The 22,456-nt window shown below is 40.9% G+C and overlaps 1 protein-coding gene across 2 annotated transcripts in view; it reads right to left on the bottom strand.

The window, feature by feature from the left end:
• PIK3CG (phosphatidylinositol-4,5-bisphosphate 3-kinase catalytic subunit gamma) overlaps window positions 1-22,456 on the bottom strand; it is an 84,817-nt gene that overhangs the window by 27,814 nt on the left and 34,547 nt on the right. For both annotated transcript variants that reach the window (XM_077471656.1, XM_077471657.1), the window contains exons 4-7: window positions 19,178-19,403; window positions 15,243-15,346; window positions 8,037-8,183; window positions 30-120 (exon numbers count right to left, since the gene is read on the bottom strand). In XM_077471656.1, the coding sequence (XP_077327782.1) occupies window positions 30-120; window positions 8,037-8,183; window positions 15,243-15,346; window positions 19,178-19,403 (568 nt within the window). The remainder of the gene's footprint in view (window positions 1-29; window positions 121-8,036; window positions 8,184-15,242; window positions 15,347-19,177; window positions 19,404-22,456) is intronic.

The following is a 22,456-nucleotide window of genomic DNA, read 5'->3' as shown; positions in this document are numbered from 1 at the left end:
AAGCTACATTAATAAATGTTAAACCTAACCAATTTTGTTGCCTGTAGAAATGCAACCATACGGTAGCAAGCAAAGGTCCAATGATTCTGCTTCCCAAATTGATTCCATAATGCGAAGAATCTAAACACAAAAATAAAAAAATTAGATTTAAACATCCTGTTAATAAACATAAATACAATGCATATTGTTCATTAATGATTGAATACATTGATTGATAACCATAACAACTTGACAAAACCAAACATTCATCACAGTCATCTTTAGGGCATTGTCAAATGGGAGATTTTTGTTGCCCTAGAATTAACCACTTGCCAACTGTGCTATAGCAAAATGACAGCTACCGTCCAGTCAGCCAGTTCTGGGATGACATCATATGATGTCCTCTCGTGATCAAGCGCCACGCATGCCCACTGCAGCACGCTCTGTGATCACTGTGTCCTTCGTATACAGCTGATCACAAATCAGGGTAAAGAGCCAATCACAGTGGCGCTTCATGGCAAACTCAGTGAGTCGGGTTGCGGGTCTCACGGACACGATCACTGTGGGCATACCCGCGATTGCCTCACGGGGAGGAAGAACAGGGAGATGCTAATGTAAACAAGCATCTCCTCGTTTTGCCTAGTGACAGGGTCACTGATCTCTGCTCCCTGTGAGATCAGTGACGTGTCACACGTAGCCACGCCCCCCACAGAAACACTCCCCAGGACACACTTAACCCATACACTGCCCCCTAGTGGTTAACCCCTTCACTGCCAGTGTCATTTACACAGGAATCAGTGCATTTGTATAGCACGCTTATTGCATTTTTTTAACCAAAAATATGTAGAAGAATGCGTATCGGCCTAAACTGAGGAAAAAAACAATTTTAGATATATTTTTGGGGGATATTTATTATAGCAAAATGTAAAAAATTATGCGTTTTTTTTTCAAAATTTACGCTATTTTTGTTTATAGCGCAAAAATAAAAAACTGCTGGGGTGATCAAATACCACCAAAAGAAAGCTCTATTTGTGGGGAAAAAATGGATGTCAATTTTGTTTGGGAGCCACGTCGCACGACGCGCAATTGTCATTTAAAGTGACGCAGTGCCGAATCGCAAAAAGTGCTCTGGTCAGGAAGAGGGTAAATTCTTCCGGGGCTGAAGTGCTGAATTTTAGTGCCCATCAGTGCAGCCTCCTCAGTGCCTCCTCATCAGTGCCCACCAATGCTACCTCCTCAGTGCCCATCAGTGCAGCTTATCAGTGAAGGAGAATTACCTGTTTACAAAATTTTATTACATAAAACTAAGAAATTGTTTTTTTTTTTTTTTTTTTGTCTTTTTTCATTTGTTTAGCAAAAAATAAAAAATAAAAAGTGGTGGTTAAATACCACCAAAAGAAAGCTCTATTTGTGTGAAAAAAAAATTATAAAAAAATGTCATATGGGTACAGTGCTGCAATTGTCATTCAAAGTGCAACAGTGCTAAAAGCTGAAAATTGGCCTGGGCAGGAAGAAGGTAAATGTGCCCCATAAACAGCTGGTTAACTAGAAGAAGGGTGTTTACACTGTGACAATTTCTACATTTGTAATATAATGTCAGACAAATAAAAAATCTCTGCTGTTGTTTCACAAGAGCAAGGAAAGTAAAAAAACTGCCAGCTGCATTAGGTCTGTCTGTCTGGTTCGGTATACGTCCATCAGGCATCCACTATTTTGTGGGCACTTAGGCTATAAAAATAAGGTTAAGATATATGCAAACCCTTTTGGTCTGTTACGTATACCACTAAAATATTTGGTTATATCTATTTGATACCTGCAAAAAATACTTAACTCTGTCAGAAATTCAGAGATTTCATATACTGTGCACTCCACCTGTGTTAAAATAGAGCTGAAGGCAAATCTTTATTTTCATTTTAGATAGAGAATGGGGGGTTATAACTCTTTTTTTTTTTTTTGGCCATTTGTTTCCCATTGGGGATATTTCCTTTCATTTTCCTTTCTCAAAGCCACAGCAGAGATAAAATCCCCCCAAAGTGAGGGAATCCCTGTATGTCACCAGAGCCATCACAACTAGTGCCCCCATTGGAAGATTTCCCTTCTATTCCTGTTCTGAGGACACAATTTAGGATTCTCTTTCTCTTTCTGTGATATTGGTAAACATGACAAATAGAGAAGGTGGATCTCCCTAAAGGGGACACAGACAGTAATGAAAACCTGACACATGTTTTAATCTAAAACGAACAAAGTTTTGTCCTTTGTTATACTTTAAAGAGTCTAATTAACCTTTCTAGCTGATTGTGGAGAGAGGAAGGTTTTTGTTTTTTTTAATTATCAAAAGATAACTGGGCAGGGCTGATGCTATTACTTGCAATTTCAGTTCAGTGAAGGCACTGTTTGGCCAGCCAGCAATGGGAAATTAGGCACTGAGTGCATTTCCACCAGGATCAAAATTTATTTTTCTTAGTTTGCAGAGCTTTTAAAAGGGATAAAACATGGAGAAATGTGCATGTATTGCAGATATGTACTGCATATGTTTTTTTTTATGTTATCTTGACATACACGTTTAGAAAACAATATTCTGGCATTTTTTTATATATATAGGTGTGCTAATAAGATTTTATTGTGTGTGTATCTCTTGTATCTTTTGCACATTTTATTTAGATGCTAAATATTTTATTTCTGTTCACTGGTTAAAGCATGGCATAATAATGTGCCTTACAGCAGTGGTCATCAACCCTGTCCTCAGGGCCCACTAAGGCTGAATTCACACCTGCGCAATTTTTGTGCTTTTTGCATTTTGCAGATTTGCACTACAGAACATGTTCCACAGGAAACCATGTTAAATGGACTGTAGTGAAAATCTGTAAAATGCAAAAAAAAAAAACACTAAACCTGCATAGGTGTGAATCCAGCCTAACAGGCCAGGTTTTATGTATTACCTTGGGGAGATGCAGACTAGAATACTGCAACCACTGAGCAGACAATGATATCACCTGTGATGTATTTCAGCTATCTTGCAAACCTGGCCTGTTACTGGGCACTGAGAACAGGGTTGATGACCACTGCCTTACAGGCATTCTAGATCTTTCTTGAAAATCTAGAATAAATTATAGATTACATGAACCACATGTCATTAGACCTAAGCCCCTGTACACACGGTCGGAGATTTCCACAACCAAATCCGTCGGATTTTGCCCGTCGGATTTTGTCCGTCGGATCTTGTCCGAAACTGTTGCATACACACGGTCGGACAAAGTTGGCGAAAAAATACGATCTTTCAGAACGTGATGACGTAATTTCGTTACGATGGGACTACATTCAGGCTAGTAGCCAATAGCTTTGATGTAGGAATTTGATCTGAGCATGTGTGGCACTTGGTCCGATCAAAATTCTCTACACATGATCGGAGTATGTCCGATCAGCCCAGTTGGTCGGGAAATATTTCCAACATGTTGGAAAATTGGGTCCGACGGATATTCAGACGGAATTAGTCTGATGCATACCACACACAGATGGATTATCCGACGACACGGTCCGATAGGACACATTCCGACGGATTCTCCGACCGTGTGTACAAGGGCTAAGGTGTTCTACTGTCTTTAGATTATGAAGTGACATTCTCCACAACATAATATAAAAAAGGGAGAATCTGAATATCTGTAACATGTAATCTCCAATGTTTTCAAAACATCCATGGAGCCACATTTTTCTCTCTGTTCGAAAATTTTAATCAAGTTTTCAAGGTTTACATATAACAAACAGGAAAGAGCTCACATTTGAAAACACTGACAGCAATCACAAGGCTGAGGCCTACGGATTTAGGCCAAATAAGCATACAGACAGTTAGAAACCTATACATCATTAACCAATGAGTACAGTGAGGATGGTATATGCAAAAATGAGGACATCCCAAAAATAATAAGAAAACAGGTGGGGATAGAAAAGATAAGCAATTAAGTGGTAGGGGAGAAAGAGCTGGGGAGGAAGGGGGGCCTGTGTCAGAGGGAGAAGGGCCTTAATGGCACCAACCAATAGCAGCATGACATTAAAGCTCGAGCAACGTGTGATCCAAATTCTCAGGAAGAAAGTTGTCTATCCATGTTTGCCAAAGTTTGGTAAATTTGGGAATATGGTCGTGTAGGGTGGCATCAATCTTGCCATGCTATTGTCAATCTGCCACTTCCATTAAGCTAAACGTGGGGGTTTTCCAGGCTACCATTGCCTGTCTGGTTGCTGTAATAATTTGCAGAAGATTGAACTGGCCAGTGATTACATTTGGGGAATGTAGATTGAGTATAGTGATACTGGGATCTGGAGCAATAGTCTTGCTCAGCTCAGAGAGAACAGCAAAAACTTCTGTCCTAAACCTGCAATCTATGGAGCACATTCACCAGACATGCAGGCATTTCTAAATCCTTGCAGCCCCAAAAGCATTCAGCTAGTGCGATTCATATTTAAGGATGCGAGTTGGGACCAGGTACCAGTAGGAGAGAACCTTGAATGAGGTTTCCTGTGCGTCAACATTGACTGAACAGGAACTGGTGGCATGCCAATATAAGTACAAACGTTTGGTTGAACAATGATACAGAGTTTAGACTCCCTCCCATTTACTAACATAGGGTGGGGGCCTAGGGAAAAGCTTTGAAAGCACTGTGAGATACAGAGTGGAAATCTGTCCTGAAGCGTGGGGGTCAAACACGGTAAACCGGTTCATGGATGAGTGGTGGGGATTAGGAGAGAAAAAATTGAAAGTGATGTAAAAGTTCAGATGATGCTAACTAAGGGCACTGGTTGGAAAAAGAAGGATCCCGTCCGGGCCTGATGTGGAGCCTCACTTTTCTTAACCAATCCTGTTTGCGCATTACATAAAATAAAGTAGATTATTCTCCAATAGGTGATAAAGCAGGAGAATGACAGTTATTTACCTAAATTACAAGGGGATTAAACAAAAGGTAAAATATATATAAAAAAAAGATGTAACAGTTTATGAAATATATTAAAGGGATTGTAAAGTGAATTATTTTTTTTTTTTTTAAATAACAAACATGTTATACTTACCTCCACTGTGCAGCTTGTTTTGCACAGAGTGGCCCCGAACCTGCTCTTCTGGGGTCCCTCGGTGGCTGTCTCGGCTTTCTCCTGCAGGTGCTTCTCACATTCATGCGAGCTCCCTCGCATGGTGAGAAGCATCTGCGGGCGCGCTCCCGTGATACAGCCGGTGGCTATAGCCGCTCGCTCTATCACACGGCCCCGCCCCCGGCGCTCCGCGTCAGTGGATGTTATTGACAGCAGCGCGAGCCAATGGCTGCACTGCTTTCCATCCATCCACTCCAGTCAATCAGCGGCCAGGCTAAACGGTGGAAAGGACGTCGGGGGACGAGCGCGGGATTTTCGAGGGGTGAGGAAAGTAAAACGGGGGGCTGGGGGCGCAGGCACTGTCAGATGTTTTTCACCTTAATGCATAGAATGCATTAAGGTGAAAAAACATTTACCTTTACAACCCCTTTAAATGAGAACAAACTATAAAAAAAAAGATTGGATTTTACTATGCAAATTGCTACATGTGAAATCTTATGATAAAAGGCAAAAATGACCAGATCATAGGTTATTATTTTGTATCGTTAAAGATGTAATAAATCATAGTATATTGTTTATTGCATTTGTTAAACCTCTTTATATGTTAGGGGAATTTGATCAGCATCAGTGGGATCACAGCAACATATAAGGTTGATTTATACAGGTATAGCAGCTTCTAAATTAAGTGAGCATACAAACAGAAACATTAAGGCGATCCCAATTCTATTCGACTTCTTTTTACCATGGAAGTACGTTGTAGTTCCCTGTCATTTTTAGGGAGGTAGCCAAGATGAAGAGTTTTTTAATGTTGAATCTCTCATACTGCTATAACTCTATTAGAATTAAAGTGGATATTAACCCAATTCATGAAATTTGACCAAGGCACATATATCTGTAATGTTTATCTCTCTCCAAAGCCCTGAGTCCTGTGTCTTTCTGCTGTTTCGTTCCTCTGTTATCAGTACAACTTCTGACAAGTTCTCAGAGACAGAAGATAAAACCTGCCTGAAATTTGTGTCGGGGAAGGTGCTATATATAGATTAGCACAGAGCTTGTCATGTCACAGCACAGCTCTGCAAGTATCTTCGTTCTTCTGCCTATGCGGAGTGGGGGGGTGGGTGCCTTTCTTCCAATCAGCTGTCACACAGTGTATGCCTAGACTATACTCCTACTGCTGAATGAGGAAATAAAAATTCTAACACGATTTAAGAATTCTAAAGAATATAGCAAGCTGAAGACAGTAGATATGCATTTAAAACGTATGTTGGGAGATTTGTTTATTTTCTGTGCATCATCTGAGACTGTTCACTTCACTGAGTAAAGGAGAGGCTTTACATCCACTTTAAAATTACAAAAATAAATGAAATATTTAGTTTTTCAGAAAATAAACTTTGTTTTTAACAAATTCTACTGGTTTAACACAATGGAAGGTAACTAGAAAGTTATCCAAGTGAATAAAAGGAGGTGCTTTGAAGAAGCTCACTGTGTTTATTTGAATGAGGTGTGATGTTTAACAACATCTAATGCCAATCACCATGGAGTCTTTGGTACATTGTTTAGGCCCCATTCATACTTGTGTGACTTATGCGACTTTGGACCCCAAAATCTGGTCTGGTATGGAGTTTGGGGGGGACCTCATGCTGTTTTTGCAAAAACTTTTGGAGTTGTATGCATGGGGGCCACATGCTGTTTTTTTATTTTATTTCCGGCATTCTTTTTTCTTACATTCAGGTGTCAGTGGGAAAGCCCGCTGACAGCTGATGAGTCATTGGTTGTTAAGGACATGGCGGCCGGCTTCCCAGCACGCTTCTTAACAACCAGCTATTCTTCACACATAATTTGAATCGACCGTTTCGAATTCCAATCATTCTGAAAATTTGGAATTTATTAGAAAATAAAGAAACCTAATACATTTTTCAGTTCAGTTTCAGTTGCACAGTAAAGTCGCAATGGAAATGGCATGATTTTTAAGTTGCACAAGTGTGAATGGGGCCTTACAGCAATTCTCCTGCGCTTTCAGGCTGGATGCAAGCAATATACATGTGAGTGATACCATTTGTGTGAATACATTTATACAGTCTTTTAATTCCTGCACCCTTTTTGTTTATTTTTTTCACATGCTGTGGATGGATCAGCTTCCCAAAATGTGTTTCTGCTGTGTTGCAGGAATTGCTCCCCCCTGACTTTATTCTGGGACTTTGCTACAGACTTTTGACAAATTGTATTTTGGCAGATATTGATATTCATGTGCATTGAGTGGTTACATACTGTATGCACGAATATTATACATATATTTGTGGAAGGAAGTATTTTAGGTCTACAAAACACTTCCCTTTTCCTCATCTCAATAACATAGGAAGAAGTGTTCTGCATTTTATAAAAAAAAAAACTGTGAGCAACCGAGAACAGTACAGTACACACAAAGCGCACAGGAAGATTTCCACTCCCTATTTTCAACTGGTATTTTGTCGAACAGAGATATACTGTAACAAAACACTTTGAATGGTATATTACCAGACCAAAGGGGAGCTAATACAAGAAATTCGCTATTATGGTTTACCTGCACCTAAAACAGTGAATCTAGGATAAGTTACTTTCTTCTTGCATTGGAAGCATTGTGTAACAGCTAGGGACTTTATACATTATGTACTGCCCTATGCAAATAAACATTTTTTTAGCAGGCCCTATGGACATCCTGCTACAGGGATGTGACAGAATCTATGGCTACTGGGAAAAGCTGTATATCACTCAGTTAGCAAAAGTATTTAAAAAAAAAAAAAAAGAGCATTTTGTTCTCTTTCATAATGCACCTGAAAAATAGAAGATTCAGACTGGTTTATCTAAAAAGACTATTGAATAAAATAAAGCTTCAGGATGGTTATTAGGAACACACACGGAACGTACAGACACTTGGATGGGGTGCAATTTGTCATTTTTACACAAAACGAAACAAAGTACCTTTAACTGAATACACTAAGTACCTGTAAAATGAGCATGTCTTGCCGGAGGTCATCCCCATGTTTAAATATAATTCCAATGGTTTCATTTGACAAAGCAGTTGGGTCTGCACATTTAAATTCCAGCCATAAGGGTTTCTTTTTTGAGGCCATTACCTTGCATTTTTCTACCTTGTAGGACAAAAACAATTAAAACAAGAAGTTAATAACTCAAGGGTGCTGCAAATCTAAAGGCATGGCACTGGGATGCAGTTTATATTTTAAACCAGGGAGTGATCATATGATTATAGTAGGCAGACCTTCACACTTCACAAATGCATGTCTACAACTATTAAGCTAATTACAGAATGGACAGGGGTTTTATTTCAACCTTACTGCTCACATACCTAATAAATTACTGTGCTGAATCTAATGGAAACATTTCTAATATACAGCCTATTGCCCCTTTCACTGTTAGCAAGGTAACATGTTCTTAGTGGCTTTCTTTCCTGTGAGTAGCCAATGGCAGATTTGCTACATCTAGGCAATGAATCAAATCAATTAACAGGACTCAAGACTACTTGCTCCACTTGGTAAACGATTGCATAACTAATTGTTTCGTCCACAATGAAATGCGTCAGCAGTTTTGGAAGTGGAGTCAATGGTTTTGGAAGTGCACTTGGAAGTTCAGTTGCTTTAGATCTGAGGGGAAGATCTGAAATGAGGGGAAGCTCTGCTGATTTTATCATCCAATCATGTACAAGCAAAAATTCATTTTTTTTTATTTTCCTTGCATGTCCCCCTCAGATCTACAGCAACTTTACTTCCAAGTGCACTTGTAGTGCAAAGTGGGTTTGCCTTTAGTAAATAAACCCCATAGTTACTTTGGTATTCCTGCAATAGATTACCAAGCAGAGTGAGCAGCCTGGAGTCCTGTGAATTGATTTGATCAGATTTTCTAATTGTATAGTTTTGAGATGAGTGCATCAATTTAAGATATTTTTAACCACTTACGGACCGTCGCACGCCGATATACATCCTAAGTTTGAAGAGGAATATCGTTGTTATGGCTGCAGCTAGCTGCCATAACCCCGGTATCCTCTTCTTCAGCCGGCAGTCTGCTTTCCGATAAGAGTGGTCTCTGCGGCCGCAAGATCACTCTTAACGGCTACGGGAGTGGGCCCCTTTCCCTCCTGCCATGCTGCGGTGCCCTCTGCAACTTACCAGAGCCGTCGGCAGCAATCGGATCCTTTCTCCTCTGTGGCACGGAGACAAGTGAGGGGAAGATGGCCCCCACCCATCTCCATAACATTGCGGGGGGAAGCGACATCAAAACGTGACTTCCGCCCATAGCTCTTAAAGGGGCATTTTCAAAAAATATATATTTTAAGTGACAAAAATTTGATTTTTTTTATTGCATTTTAGTGTAAATATGAGATATGAGCAATAATTCTAGCCCTAGACCTCCTCTGTAACTCGAAACATGCAACCTGTAGAATTTCGTCACCTATGGAGATTTTTAAGGGTAAATATTTGTCGCCATTCCACAATTTTGAAGTGGGACATGTTGGGTATAAATTTACTTGACGTAACATTATCTTTCACAATAAAAAAAAAAAAAAAAAATCAGGCTAACTTTACTGGTGTCTTATTTTTTAATTAAAAAAAGTGTTTTTTTTCCCCAAAAAAGTGCACTTGTAAGACAGCTGTGCAAATACGGTGTGACAGAAAGTATTGTAACGGCTGCCATTTTATTCTCTAGGGTGCTAGAAAAAAATATATATAATGCTTGGGGGTTCTAATTAATTTTCTAGCAAAAAAAAAATGTTTTTAACTTGTAAACAACACATCTCAAAAAGTCGTTAAATAAATGTGTTAAATGGTAGAACACTATGAAGAGTGCTTTTCTCCCTTTCCTTTTGAGTGTAATTAAAATTTTTGAAGATAAATGGAGGAGTTTTATATTAAGAATTGGTAAAAGCTCTTTTAGATCTTGTACTAATTAAGGTCAAGAAATTCTGGTGAGTCATTCTTGTAAAGCACTGGGTGTGGTGCACAATATTATGAAGGTGGATTGTTGTTTTTTGGAAGGAGAAGAAGATATATTGTTTCCAGGAGTGGTGATGCACAACGGTATTTGAAGAAGAACAAGAGGATATATCATTTCTTTTCACTTTGTTTTTTCTAACACAAGATTGTGAATTTTGGGAAACTTTATATTTCTGGACACTTAATTTGCACATTTTTATTATATTTTTGTATTAATGAATTTCACACTTACTTATTTATTGGTTTCAGTAGCTGTTTGTACACTTTCATCATAGCAGCATTTAGTGATTTATGGAGGTAATAGCGCAAAACTATATACGGTATTTATACATCTAGGGTTATGTTCTAAGCCCCTAGGCAAGGAGACAGAAAAGCCAGGGATTGGTGATTCAATCGCCCTGATCTCCAACTGCAATGTATGCAAAAGACATCAGGGTTTAGTAAGGCCTCTGATTATTCAGTAAAGCAGATCTGTACCACATTAATTAAGGCCTATCCATATATAATTGGTTACATGTCACCGTCCCTGTTCTTGGGACTAATATTGGAAAGAACTTCCCTGTTCCTCAGGCTCCTGGTATTCTTGCTAAACCAATGGTATGACTCATGTCGTATTGTTACCCTCTTAGCTGCTCGAGTGAAGGGGATATAGATCCATTATGGATGTGTATATATACACCTATCTGGATGGTACCGAGTTTCTTGTCCACGATTGAGAGCTAATTAATTTTTTGTACATACTTGTTTTGTTTCAACCTACCCCCCGATATGTGGGGTGGGTATTAGTAATATTGATCTTACCTACGAAGCATTTTATGTGTATCTTAGCTAGTGTTATTGTAATACTCCTAGTGAGATGATTATGGACCTGAATCCCGGGTAACTTTAGGATTAGAAGGGGTGGGATTTAGCTCTGATTTAACCTGGAGACAGCTCACGGTCTTGTATGTCCTGACAAAGTTCTGGTGGGCAGCACAAAACATAGGGACGGCCCCCCTCCTCCCTGTGTTTCTGCACAACCTGTTCTGGATTTTTTATGATTGATTTTTTAATTTGAGACTGCAACGAGAACCGACACCCCAGGATACTTACCCTCTGGAGAGCAGTTGAGACATACCACAGCAGAATGAGCAGATTTTGGATGGACCATAGATATCACAGACCCTAGGATTCCTGCCAATGGTCATATCAGCTGTATGCTGACACAGGGGAAGGCTTACCCACAACTTGGGACCATCCTAGTCCTACAAGCCGGACCTTAAAAAATTAGAGAGTCTACATCAGGGGTGCCCAACCAGTGGCCCGGGGAACATATGTGGCCCGCAGAGCCATCTGTTGTGTCCCGCAGAGCTATCTGATATGGCCCGCGACCTCCTGCTCTGGGATGGCTGGTTGGCAAGCCCAGATCGCGGATTGCCAATCCGTCATCCCAGAGCATCAGTGTTGTGAATGATGCTGGCAGTAGAGTAAGCAAGCAGCTGCGAAGCAGAGCCACATAAGCCGATGCTTCCAGTATAGCATCAGCTCCTGTCACTGGTGGAGTGATACCAAATATGGGCATATCTGTTCTGCAGTGGTTACTGGGTTGCTTTCAAACTGATCCGCAGTTGCACCGCCTACCTCCAATCCGATTCCCTAAAAAAAGCCAGAAGAGGACCCATCGGATCTAAGGGCCCATAGGGTAGAGTGGGCTGTGTCCGTGTCTGCTCTCCATATGCAGAGTGGACACAGACCTGTCATCCCCCCGCTCCACTCATTGTGGCTTCCAAGTCACTTAAGTGGCCTTTGCTCTTCAAAAGGTTGGGCATCTCTGGTCTACATTATATAACACTCAGCTGGATTTGATGGTTTTCTCCTGCTATTGCATATCATAGCTCTATTCCCCACAGCATTGACTTTAACTGCTTTTGATATGAACAGCGGATTTTTGCATCTCAAACGGATAGAGCTATAGAACTCACATGGCTATCAAGCAGCCTATGGGCACATCACATTATCCCAGTATATGAACTTGGTTATTTTTCTTCATATTACAGTCCATTGTTTCTATACGGCCGGTTATGGTCTTACCCGTATATGACACTGTTTTTTGTTTTTGACTAACATTTTGGGTCATGGAACCGGATTTACTATCTACGGACTCTTTTCTCAACATCACTTTTTTTGGGTCATATGTGTTATAGGCTTGCAAGACAGGCCCTGGATTCTGGCCTCTACTGTGTAGAGCTTTAGCGCCTCATTTACCCATCGTGGTTTTATGGTGGGATCCTGGCTCCTCAGGGTACAGGCAAGTCACATTTATTTATTACTTTTATGTTTTATTTTTGTGTGCAGGTAGATAGGCAGCGAGTTGGGGGCTCTGGGGGAGAGAGACACCAGCTCTCACTGGAGGATTCATTATTAGTAAGGATGAGCTCCGGCGTGTTCGTACACCCCACGTGCAGAGCCAGCCAAGAAGTCGGCACTGCGTTGCGCTAATCACAGGCTGCGAGACATTTCCCCGATCTCTACAGTCACGCATCGGGACAATGTCTCACTGCCTGTGATTAGCACAGCGCGGTGCCGACTTCCTGATGGGCTCTGCACGTGGGGTGGACGAACATACTGGAGCTCATCCTTAATTATTAAGAAGGTTGCATTTAGGGAGGGTTATTACTGGTTAGGGTTGCTATGTGTAGTGGGGTTCACATGGGAGGTTATATCATTGGGAGGGTTTTTGGGTTCTGATGCTGACTTTTCTGCATTGTATATGCCAATAAACCTTTGTAGAGGTATTTCATAAGGAGTGTTTATATTTTCTTTTATATTATTTTACATTAGAATTTTTGACTACACCCTTCTCATATTATTATAGGCGAGTAACTCTCTCGTTTCCTTGATGGTGCAGAGCTCCCAGGATCACCTTCTCTTTTTTGTTTTTATTAATAAAGTTATACCCCTGAAAGTGAATAATCAACCTGATAGCCATTTTACCATGCCATGGGGCCTTAAAGTGAAACTAAAGTCAAATGTTTTGTTAAAAATAATAAACATGTTATACTCACCTACCCTGTGCAGTGGAATTGCACAGAGCAGCCTCAATCCTCCTATTCTCAGGTCCCTCTTTGGTGCTCCTTGCCCCTCCCTCCTGATGTGTGCCCCCACAGCAAGCAGCTTGCCCAGCCTTGCCCCCCTCTCTCTCTCTCCTTATTGCCTGACTGACTTTGATTGACAGCAGCGGGAGCCAATGGAGCCGTACTGCTGTTTCAGCCAATAAGGAGGGGAGTCCAGAGCAGCCAAAACAATCCTACATTGCTGGACAGAGATGGGGTTCAGGTAATTATTTGGAGGGGGCTGAGGGGGTCTGCATTAAGCTGGCCATACATGGCTCCTTTTTTTTGGTCAACCAGCGGTCAGAATGAAATCAACTGAACAGATTTCCACATCCATCCATAAGGTAGGTAGGGGAATCCTTCCCACTACACTATTGTATTCTGTCAGTGGGCGGATTCCTTCGCTGTCAGAATACAAAGATCAGCACTGCAGCCATTGGCTTTTTTGGTCACCTTTAGGGATCTTTTAATAGTTTGCTTTGGGACCTATGTTTCATCTATGGGCAGCCGGATGTTAATGAAATTGCATCCATTTACTTCAAACTACATCATGTTTAGCTCCAAAAATATGGAAAGGAATGCAGATCTTCTCCTAAATCTGTTTGTTCATTAAAATAACATGTTTAAAATGATGTTCACTTGGAATTTAACCACTTGTCCATCAGTGCTCACATGCACGACGTAGGTCCCTCACGCATATGTAAACCCCAATGTCACCACACGTGTGAGGTATTTCCGCGAACATCAGAGTGAGAGCAATAATTCTATCTCTAGACCTCCTCTGTAACTCCTAGAGCGTTAGTATGGGCGTTGGACTTGCTTTAATAAGCTTTAGTATCGGCTTTAGACTGGTGTTTTACAAGTGTAATGAGGACTTAAAAATGTGCCCCAAATGCCCTATGGGAAGTTTTGAAGCGTTTGATGAGCATTAAGGCGCATTAAAACTGCTCCACAAACGCCTATTCCATTAGTTGATAAGTTAATCTTAATGCCCCACAACTTCCTGACACAGCGTTTGTGAGGCATTACCATAGACTTGAATGATAGGCGTTGAGAGGCTTTAAACGCCTCCTAACTCGACATAAGGCTTCAGTTTTGAAGCAACGTGACGCTAACGCTTCATGTTTTGATAGTGTGAACAGCTGTCCATTCTATCATTTTCATAGGCGTTTGAGAGGTGTTTTAATGCCAGTATGAACTTAGTCTAAGGCTTCCGTCACACTAAATTCGACTTTTAAATCATGCGACTTCGCTTAAAGTCGCACAATTTCAAAGTCCCGAAGTCAGTACGACTTCAGGTGCATCTTAGTAGACATCTGTGCGACTTCATGCACAGATGTCTATGCAAGTCGCACCTGAACTTGCAAAAAGTAGTACAGGAACTACTTTCAAAAATATTTCACTGCTTCAATTGCAGACAATAGGGTGCAGCTTGTCATGCGATTTGAAACGATCAAATCGCATGATAAGTCACACTGGTGTGACCTGGGGCTAAATTGTTAACCTGTAAAGGCTTTTAAGATGTCACCTATGGATAATTTAATGTACTGTAGTTTGTTGTCATTCCACTTGTATGTGCAATTTTATCATGAGACATGTTAGGTATCTATTTACTTGGAGTAACATTATCTTTTATTTGTAGTCAGTCTTCAAATGAGAAATGCGATACTCCTAAGAACCAAGGCCTGAGGTGTGCCATGGCCTAGCTGGTCAGTATGCCTGAAAAGAGGGATTAACAAAAAATTGGGTATTATATTGTGTTTGTGTGCACTAAAATTCAGTGTATTTTTTCCTGAAAAATCTGCGTTTGATAAACTGCTGTGACATAAAAAAATACAACAACCACAATTTTTCTTCCAGTGCCTCTGATTAAAAATATATGTATAATGTTGTGGTAATGGGGGGTGTCTAAGTAATTTTCTTGCATAAAAAAAAGGTACATTTTTACATGTATGTGAGAAAATTCAGAATTGGCCCAATTTTGAAGTGATTAAAAACAATAGAAAATAGCCAATAACAATGGTATGGTGCAAAGCATTAAGTCCCCCTTTAGAGAGGGATGTCAGGCCTGTCAAAGAAAACAAATTTGATGAAGTTATGTTTGACTTACAACCAATGCACCAGCTCTCAGTCCAGGGTCATAGGGCACTCTAAAGCTTTCTGGAAGTAGAGATCCCTGGAGTTTTTCAAGCTTTTGGCGTAGTTGTGCGATAACTGAAAAGTAATATGACAAAATGCCTCAAAAACTCAACACAATACAAATATAGTATCCAGTAAATTAGTTTATCATGCATCCGTATTCCTTAAAGCGGAGCTTCACCCTACCTAACAACCATGTTCCTATTAGTAGCTATAGCCTCTGTCTAAAATATTTGGAAATTACTTTTTATTTACTTTGGCATAAGTACCTTTTTTATTTAAAATTCCTGGCACTTTGACTCTTGGGATATTGGTGTCATAAAGCTCAGGAGTCAATGGGCATCCTCTGCTGCCTCGCACAGTGTTGTTACCGCGCATGCGCGAGATCAGGATATGCATGCTATGTAGCCAGCTGTACAAAATACAGGAAGAGAACAGCTGGTGGCTTCAGATGCCAGTAGATGACATGGCCACTAACCAGCTGTTCAAGAGTACCAGTTCAGGTAGGGAATTAAATATTTGACATACCATTATTATTTATAACAATACCCAATGTGGGAAGAGCGATAATTAAGAAGAACAAAAGTGTTTATTTAAAATTCTTCTGGAATACTGTAGCTCCTCTTTAAAGAAGAATTCAATCACAACATTTTTCTATTGTTGGGCAGAGTTTCATAGTTTCATAGTTAGTTAGGTTGAATAAAGACACCAGTCCAACCTGAGTGAGTGTCTGCAATTGTCCCTATCCTTGTACATTGAACACTCATGTCTGTCCCTACCCTCAAGGAGCCCACAATCCAAGGTCCCCATTCATATACTAGGGCCAATTTTGGACAGAAGACAATTAACTTACCTGCATGTCTTTGGATTGTGGGAGGAAACCGGAGTACCCGGAGGAAACCCATGCAGGCACAGGGAGAACATGCAAACTCCAGGCAGGTAGTGTCATGGTTGGGATACGAACCAGCGACCCTTCTTACTGCTAGGTGAGAGTGCTAACCACTACACCACTGTGCTGCCCCAGAGTGATTGCAACTCCATTGATTTTTTTTTTATACCTGTGTCCCTGTGCTTGGTTGATTTTTATTCACCTGACCAAAGTGCCAATTCCAATCAATCCAAAACTAAAACAAATTGAAAGAGATTTATCAAAACTGGAGCAGCCAGAATCTGGAGTGGCTGGGCGTGGCAACCAATTAGCTTCTATATTTCACTTTCAAAGCTTAAAGAGGAGTACCAGCCTGGGTGAAAAAATAATTAAAAGTTAGCAGCTACAAATACTGGAGCTGCTGACTTTTAATATACGGACACTTACCTGTCCAGGGAGCCCACGATGTCGACACCCGAAGCCGACCCGCCCATCGGCTCCGGCTACAGGCGCCGGCATCCCTACTAAGGAAAACAGGAAGCGAATCCTTGCGGCTTCACAGCCTGTTTCCTACTGCGCATGTGCAAGTCTCCCAGTGCTTTTTGAATGGTTCCCTCGTCTTCTGGGACACACAAAGGTCCCAGAAGGCGACAAGGGGGAAGGAGGTGGGCAAAATAAAACCATGGAAGTGACTATGTCACCGCGGCCCTATGGGACAGAAGCCCAAAGAAAGTAGAAGAGGTATGAAAAAAAGTATATATATATCCAAAAACGAGGGTGGTGGGGTGTGGTTTTGTTTTCTAAGGAGTTAAATTTTTGCTTGCAACTCCGGTTTAACTAAACAAGCTGAAAATAGAAGCTGAATGGTTGCCATGCACATCTGCTCCAGATTCTACAGTTTTGATAAATGTCCCCCATTATCTAGAGTTTATCTTTTAATAATCAAATAATTCACACTCATTAACTAAGAATTAGTTTCATATACTAAAAAAAAAAACTGTTGAAGGTATCCAAAATATCTTTGCACAGAAAAGTGATATCAACGGAATTCTCCCTCATATACAATTTTTGATTTCAAAGCAGCTGCAGACATATGGGGCTGCTGGGCATTAAACCCCACTTTTCCTGCAGCTGCATGTACGTATTCTGTTGCCAGTGAAAGGTTAATATCTATGGAAAATTCATTCATAACAAAATACAATTATCTTTCCTATTCAGGCAGATCTATTAATGTTCTCCAATATTCAATGCAGTATGGTAACCTGGAGGCATCTGTATACAGCTGGTCTCCAAAAAACATAATTTACTGCTTGTGTTATTGGTTCACTGATTTTCAGTTTCCAATAAATACAAGCCAGATTTTAGGCACCCCTTTCAACAGAAATATATGTTTTGATGAGATACTTCCCGAGAGTTAAATCACTTCTAAAGTGTGTCAGACACTGCAGCTTTTCTCATTAGAAGACAGAACGTACATCAGCTAATTCATAATGAACCAGCCCCTTCGAGTCAAAATGAGTGATTAGTCCGGTGAAACCAATAGCTATTTTTAACTGCAACTAAAGGTAGGAATCTACTACAAAGTTTTTTTAAAATCCTTACAATCTTGATACTGCGTACACACGGTCGGATATCCGACGGGAAATGTTGGATGTGAGCTTGTTGTCGTAAAGTATGCTCCATCAAACATTTGCTGTCGGACTTTCCGCCAACAAATGTTTGATAGCAGGTTCTCAAATTTTCCGCCAACAAAACTTTGTTGTCGGAAAGTCCGTTCGTGTGTACACAAGTCCGTCGCACAAAAGTTCACGCGTGCTCGGAATCAAGCAAAAGGAGTCGCACTGGTCATTGAATTTACTTGTTCTCGGCTTGTCATACGTCTTGTATGTCAACGCGTTCCCATGTTCGAAATTGTTGGCCAACATTTGTGTGACCATGTGTATGCAAGACAAGTTTGAGCCAATAACCTTTGAACAAAAATCCATGGTTTTGTTGGCGGAAAGTCCGATCGTGTGTACGCGGTATACACTTAACATTGATCACCCAGAGGGGTTTTTTTTCAACAAAATTGGAATTACTCTTTAAACTAGACTTAAATGCAATTTTTTTCATTTTGGATAGAGTAAGGGAGGGTTATAACCCTTGTCGGGTTTTCTGTATCCCATTTACAGGGGATTTCCCTTCACTTTCTGTCCCATAGTCTAAACAAGAAGTAAGAGGAAATCTCTTCAAAGAGAGGGAATCTCCAGTTGTCATCAGTCACCACAACCAGTGTCCTCTTTGAAAGATTTCACCTCTATTACCGTTTTTAGGATTTTCTTTCACTTTCGAAGATAATGGTAAGCAGGACAAATAGAGAGGGTGAATCGCCCTAATGGGGGCACGAACAACAATAAAAACCTGATGTGTATTATAATCTTTCTCCCTCCATACAAAGTTAAAAATACATTTTTAATGCCGCATACACAAGACCGGACTTTTCAAGGGACTAGGCCCAACGGTCTTTCCGACTGACTTTCGGCGGAGTTCCGACGGACTTTCCAAATGAACGGACTTGGCCACACACAATCACACCAAAGTCTGACGGATTTGAACGGGATGACATATGACCGGACTAGAATAAGGAAGTTCATAGCCAGTAGCCAATAGCTGCCCTAGCGTCCGTTTTTGTCCGTCGGACTAGCATATACACGAATGGATTTCTCGGTCCGGCGGAGTTCCGGTGGGAAAATTTAAAACATGTTCTATTTCTAAGTCCACCATATTTTTGGCAAGCAAAGGTTCGATGGAGCCCACACACGATCGAATTGTCCGACGGACTTGTTCCGTCGGACCTTTGCTGTCAAAAAGTCCGGTCGTGTGTACGTGGCATTAGTTATGCTTCAAGTCTACATAGGTGGCAAACAATCAAATGTCTAGGCATAACTTGGATGGCATATATAATTTATAATCTGCTGCTCATTGGCCAATTTGAATCACAGAAGGTCTGTTGAACTGTGCTTTATGCAACCTACAAAGAAACAGTAATCAGCATTTACCTTGTGAGGTAACATCGTACTTCTCAGCAGAGACACTTTTAATCTCCATGGTGACTTTATGTAAGACTTCAGTAATCTGAACCTGTTTAATGAAGTCATTTAGCATAGCAGTTCCGCAACCTCTTAGGTAAGCTTCCAGGATGACAGCAAACCTCTGCTGATAATGCATTGACTGCGCAATCTCACTTCTCAGAAACCAGAACAAGAAGTGACCTATTCTCTTGCTCTGCAAAAAGAACGACATTTTGAAAATTGCCTTTAAAACAGATTTTTGTTCATGCAGTAAATTGAAAGAAACTATATTATAACTACCAGCAAGGAAAAATATTGTTTTGTTATCATATCTATGCATTTCTGTGGAACTCCCCTTTAACTTCTCTAAATCCTCATGTACACTGCTGCTGCTAAATTGACGTTTAGGAGCAGTTTAAACTCTCCTCTATGTTATCTTATTAGTACATGTACACAAGGCTGTTTATAGTTGTTTCTAGGCAGTTGAGTTTAGAGGCTTTTTGGTAACGCAAACAAATGGGTTCAGACGCTGAGTTTAAAGGCATTTCAAACGCCAATCGCTTATAACCGTGGCTAAACGCAGTAACTCGTGTTTAGCCACGTTTCATTTACAGTCATTTTTCATTTTTGGCTATTTTGAAAAAAAAAAAGATATAAAAAGTCTACACACACCTATTAACTACTTAAGCCCCGGACCATTTTGCTGGCCAAAGACCAGAGCACTTTTTGCGATTCGGCACTGCGTTATTTTAACTGACAATTGTCATGCGAAGTGGCTCCCAAACAAAATTGACTTATTTTTTTACCCCTCAAATAGAGCTTTCTTTTGGTGGTATTTGATCACCTCTACAGTTTTTATTTTTTGCGCTATAAATAAAAAAAGAGCGACAATTTTGAAAAAAAAAAAAAAACAATACTTTTGCTATAATAAATATCCCCCAAAAATATATAAAAAAAATATTTTTTTCCCTCAGTTTAGGCCAATACGTATTCTTCTACATATTTTTGGTAAAAAGCGTTTATTGATTGGTTTGCGCAAAATGTATAGCGTCTACAAAATAGGGGATAGTTTTATGGCAGTTTTAAAAAAAAAATTTTTTTTTACTAATAATGGCAGTGATCAGAAATTTTTATCGTGACTGCGACATTATGGCGGACATGTCGGACAATTTTGGCGAGATTTTGGAACCATTCACATTTATACATCGATCAGTGCGATTAAAATTGCATTGATTACTGTGTAAATATGACTGGCAGTGAAGGAGTTAACACTAGGTGGTGCTGTAGGGGTTAAGTGTGTCCTAGGGATGTGTTCTAACTGTAGGGGGAAGGGGTTGTGTGTGGTACATCACTGATCATCGCTCCCGATCACAGGGAGCAGAGATCAGTGACACTGTCACTAGGCAGAACGGGAGATGCTTGTTTACATTAGCATCTCCCCGTTCTTCCTCTTCGTGAGACGATCGCGGGTATCCCCACGGATATTGAGTCCGCGGGACCTGCAATTCTACTCATGGAGCTCCCGGCGTGCACGCGATGGCACGGCAGCAAATTCAAAGGGACAGACAGGTACACCCATTTGCGTAGCCATGCCATTCTGCCAACATACATCGGCGTCGGGAACCAGTTAAAATGTCAGTCTGTGATGTTTCTGTGATGTAAAAAAGTGAAAGAGATAAATCATTTCAGAACTTTTTCCACCTTTAATGTGACCTATAAAATGCACAAGTAAATTGAACAGCAAACTGAAATCTTTTAGGTAGAGGTAGTAAAAATGTAAATCTAAAATGATGTGGTTGGATAAGTGTGCACACCCTCTTATAACTGGGGATGTAGCTGTGTTCAGAATTAAAGAGGGTTTACTTCCTCTTTCATTCCCTGCAAAGGTAAAGCATAATGGACTACTATGCATCGCCTGTCTTTCGGCAAATATCTCCTAAACCGTGTAGGTTTAGGAGATATTTCTTGGACCTACAGGTAAGCCTTAATCTAGGTTTACCTGTAGTGGTTTACAAGCAATCACATTCAAACTCATGTTAAGTAGGAGTCAGTACACACCTGCCATCATTTAAAGGGCCTCTGATTAACCCCAAATAAAGTTCAGCTGTTCTAGTAGGTCCTGACATTTTCTTAGTCGCATCCTACAGCAAAAGCCATGGTCCGCAGAGAGCTTCCAAAGCATTGTTAAAAGTTAATATACCATGGAACACAGTTATCCTCAAGTGGAGAAAATATGGCACAACAGTGACATTACCAAGAACTAGACGTCCCTCCAAAATTGATGAAATGACGAGAAGAAAACTAACTAACGACTAAAGCATACATCCAAATCAACAAAGGACTGGCTTCACCATAAGATGATTAAAATTTTGGAAGGGCTCAACCAGAGCCCAGACCTGAATCAGACTGAAAATCTGTAGGGTGATCTGAAGAGGGCTGTGCACAGGAGATGCCTTCGCAATCTGACAGATTTGGAGCGTTTGTGCAAAGAAGAGTGAGCAAATATTGCCAAAAAGATGTGCCAGTGGCAGCTGGTGCTCAAATTTTTTTTTGCTGGGGGGGGGGGCGCAAACAACCTGAAAAATTCTGAAAAAAAACCCATCAATTGCAGCCACTGTGTCCATCAAACACAGCCACTGTGCTTATCAAACCCAGCCACTGTGCCCATCAAACCCAGCCACTGTGCCCATCAAATGCTGCCACTGTGTCCATCAAATGCTTCCACTGTGCCCATCGAATGCCGCCACTGTGACCCCCCCCCCCCCCCCCGCCCGGCACTTACCCTGTGTCGGTGGGTCAGCGGGTGAGGCCGAGCAGTGTCCTCCATGTGTCCCCTCCCATCCTCTCCTCCTGATAGTTGTCCAATCACAGCGCCTGTCGTTTCAGCCAATCAGGTGACGGGTAACAGACCCAAGCATCTGATTGGCAGAGAGGCAGTTCAGTGTTAGGAAAGTGAATATCAATTCGCTGTTCTAACACACCTAGGTGAACTGCGAACAACAAGCATGGCGCTTGCAGGTCACCTTTTTTTGACCCTATTAGAAGATATGACTCTAATCAGGTGCTTCAAAAATACCCCCTGCCACTGTAATTCAGGCACCCGGCGCACAAAAAGGTGGCAGCGGCGGCCATGGATAGATTCATGCTATGCATGAATCTTTCAATTGGTCACAGAGGGGGTGGCTGGAGAAAGGGGGCAGCGTCCGTGCGCCCTCATGGACGCACCGCCACTGAGATATGCCATGCTGATAGACTCATACGCAAAAA

Source organism: Lithobates pipiens, unplaced genomic scaffold (genome assembly GCF_037356315.1).
Source record: "Lithobates pipiens isolate NorthernLeopardFrog02 unplaced genomic scaffold, aLitPip1_a1.2 Scaffold_8, whole genome shotgun sequence".
In the NCBI taxonomy this organism is placed as follows: Eukaryota; Metazoa; Chordata; class Amphibia; order Anura; family Ranidae; genus Lithobates; species Lithobates pipiens.
This window is presented reverse-complemented; position numbering and strand designations above follow the sequence as displayed.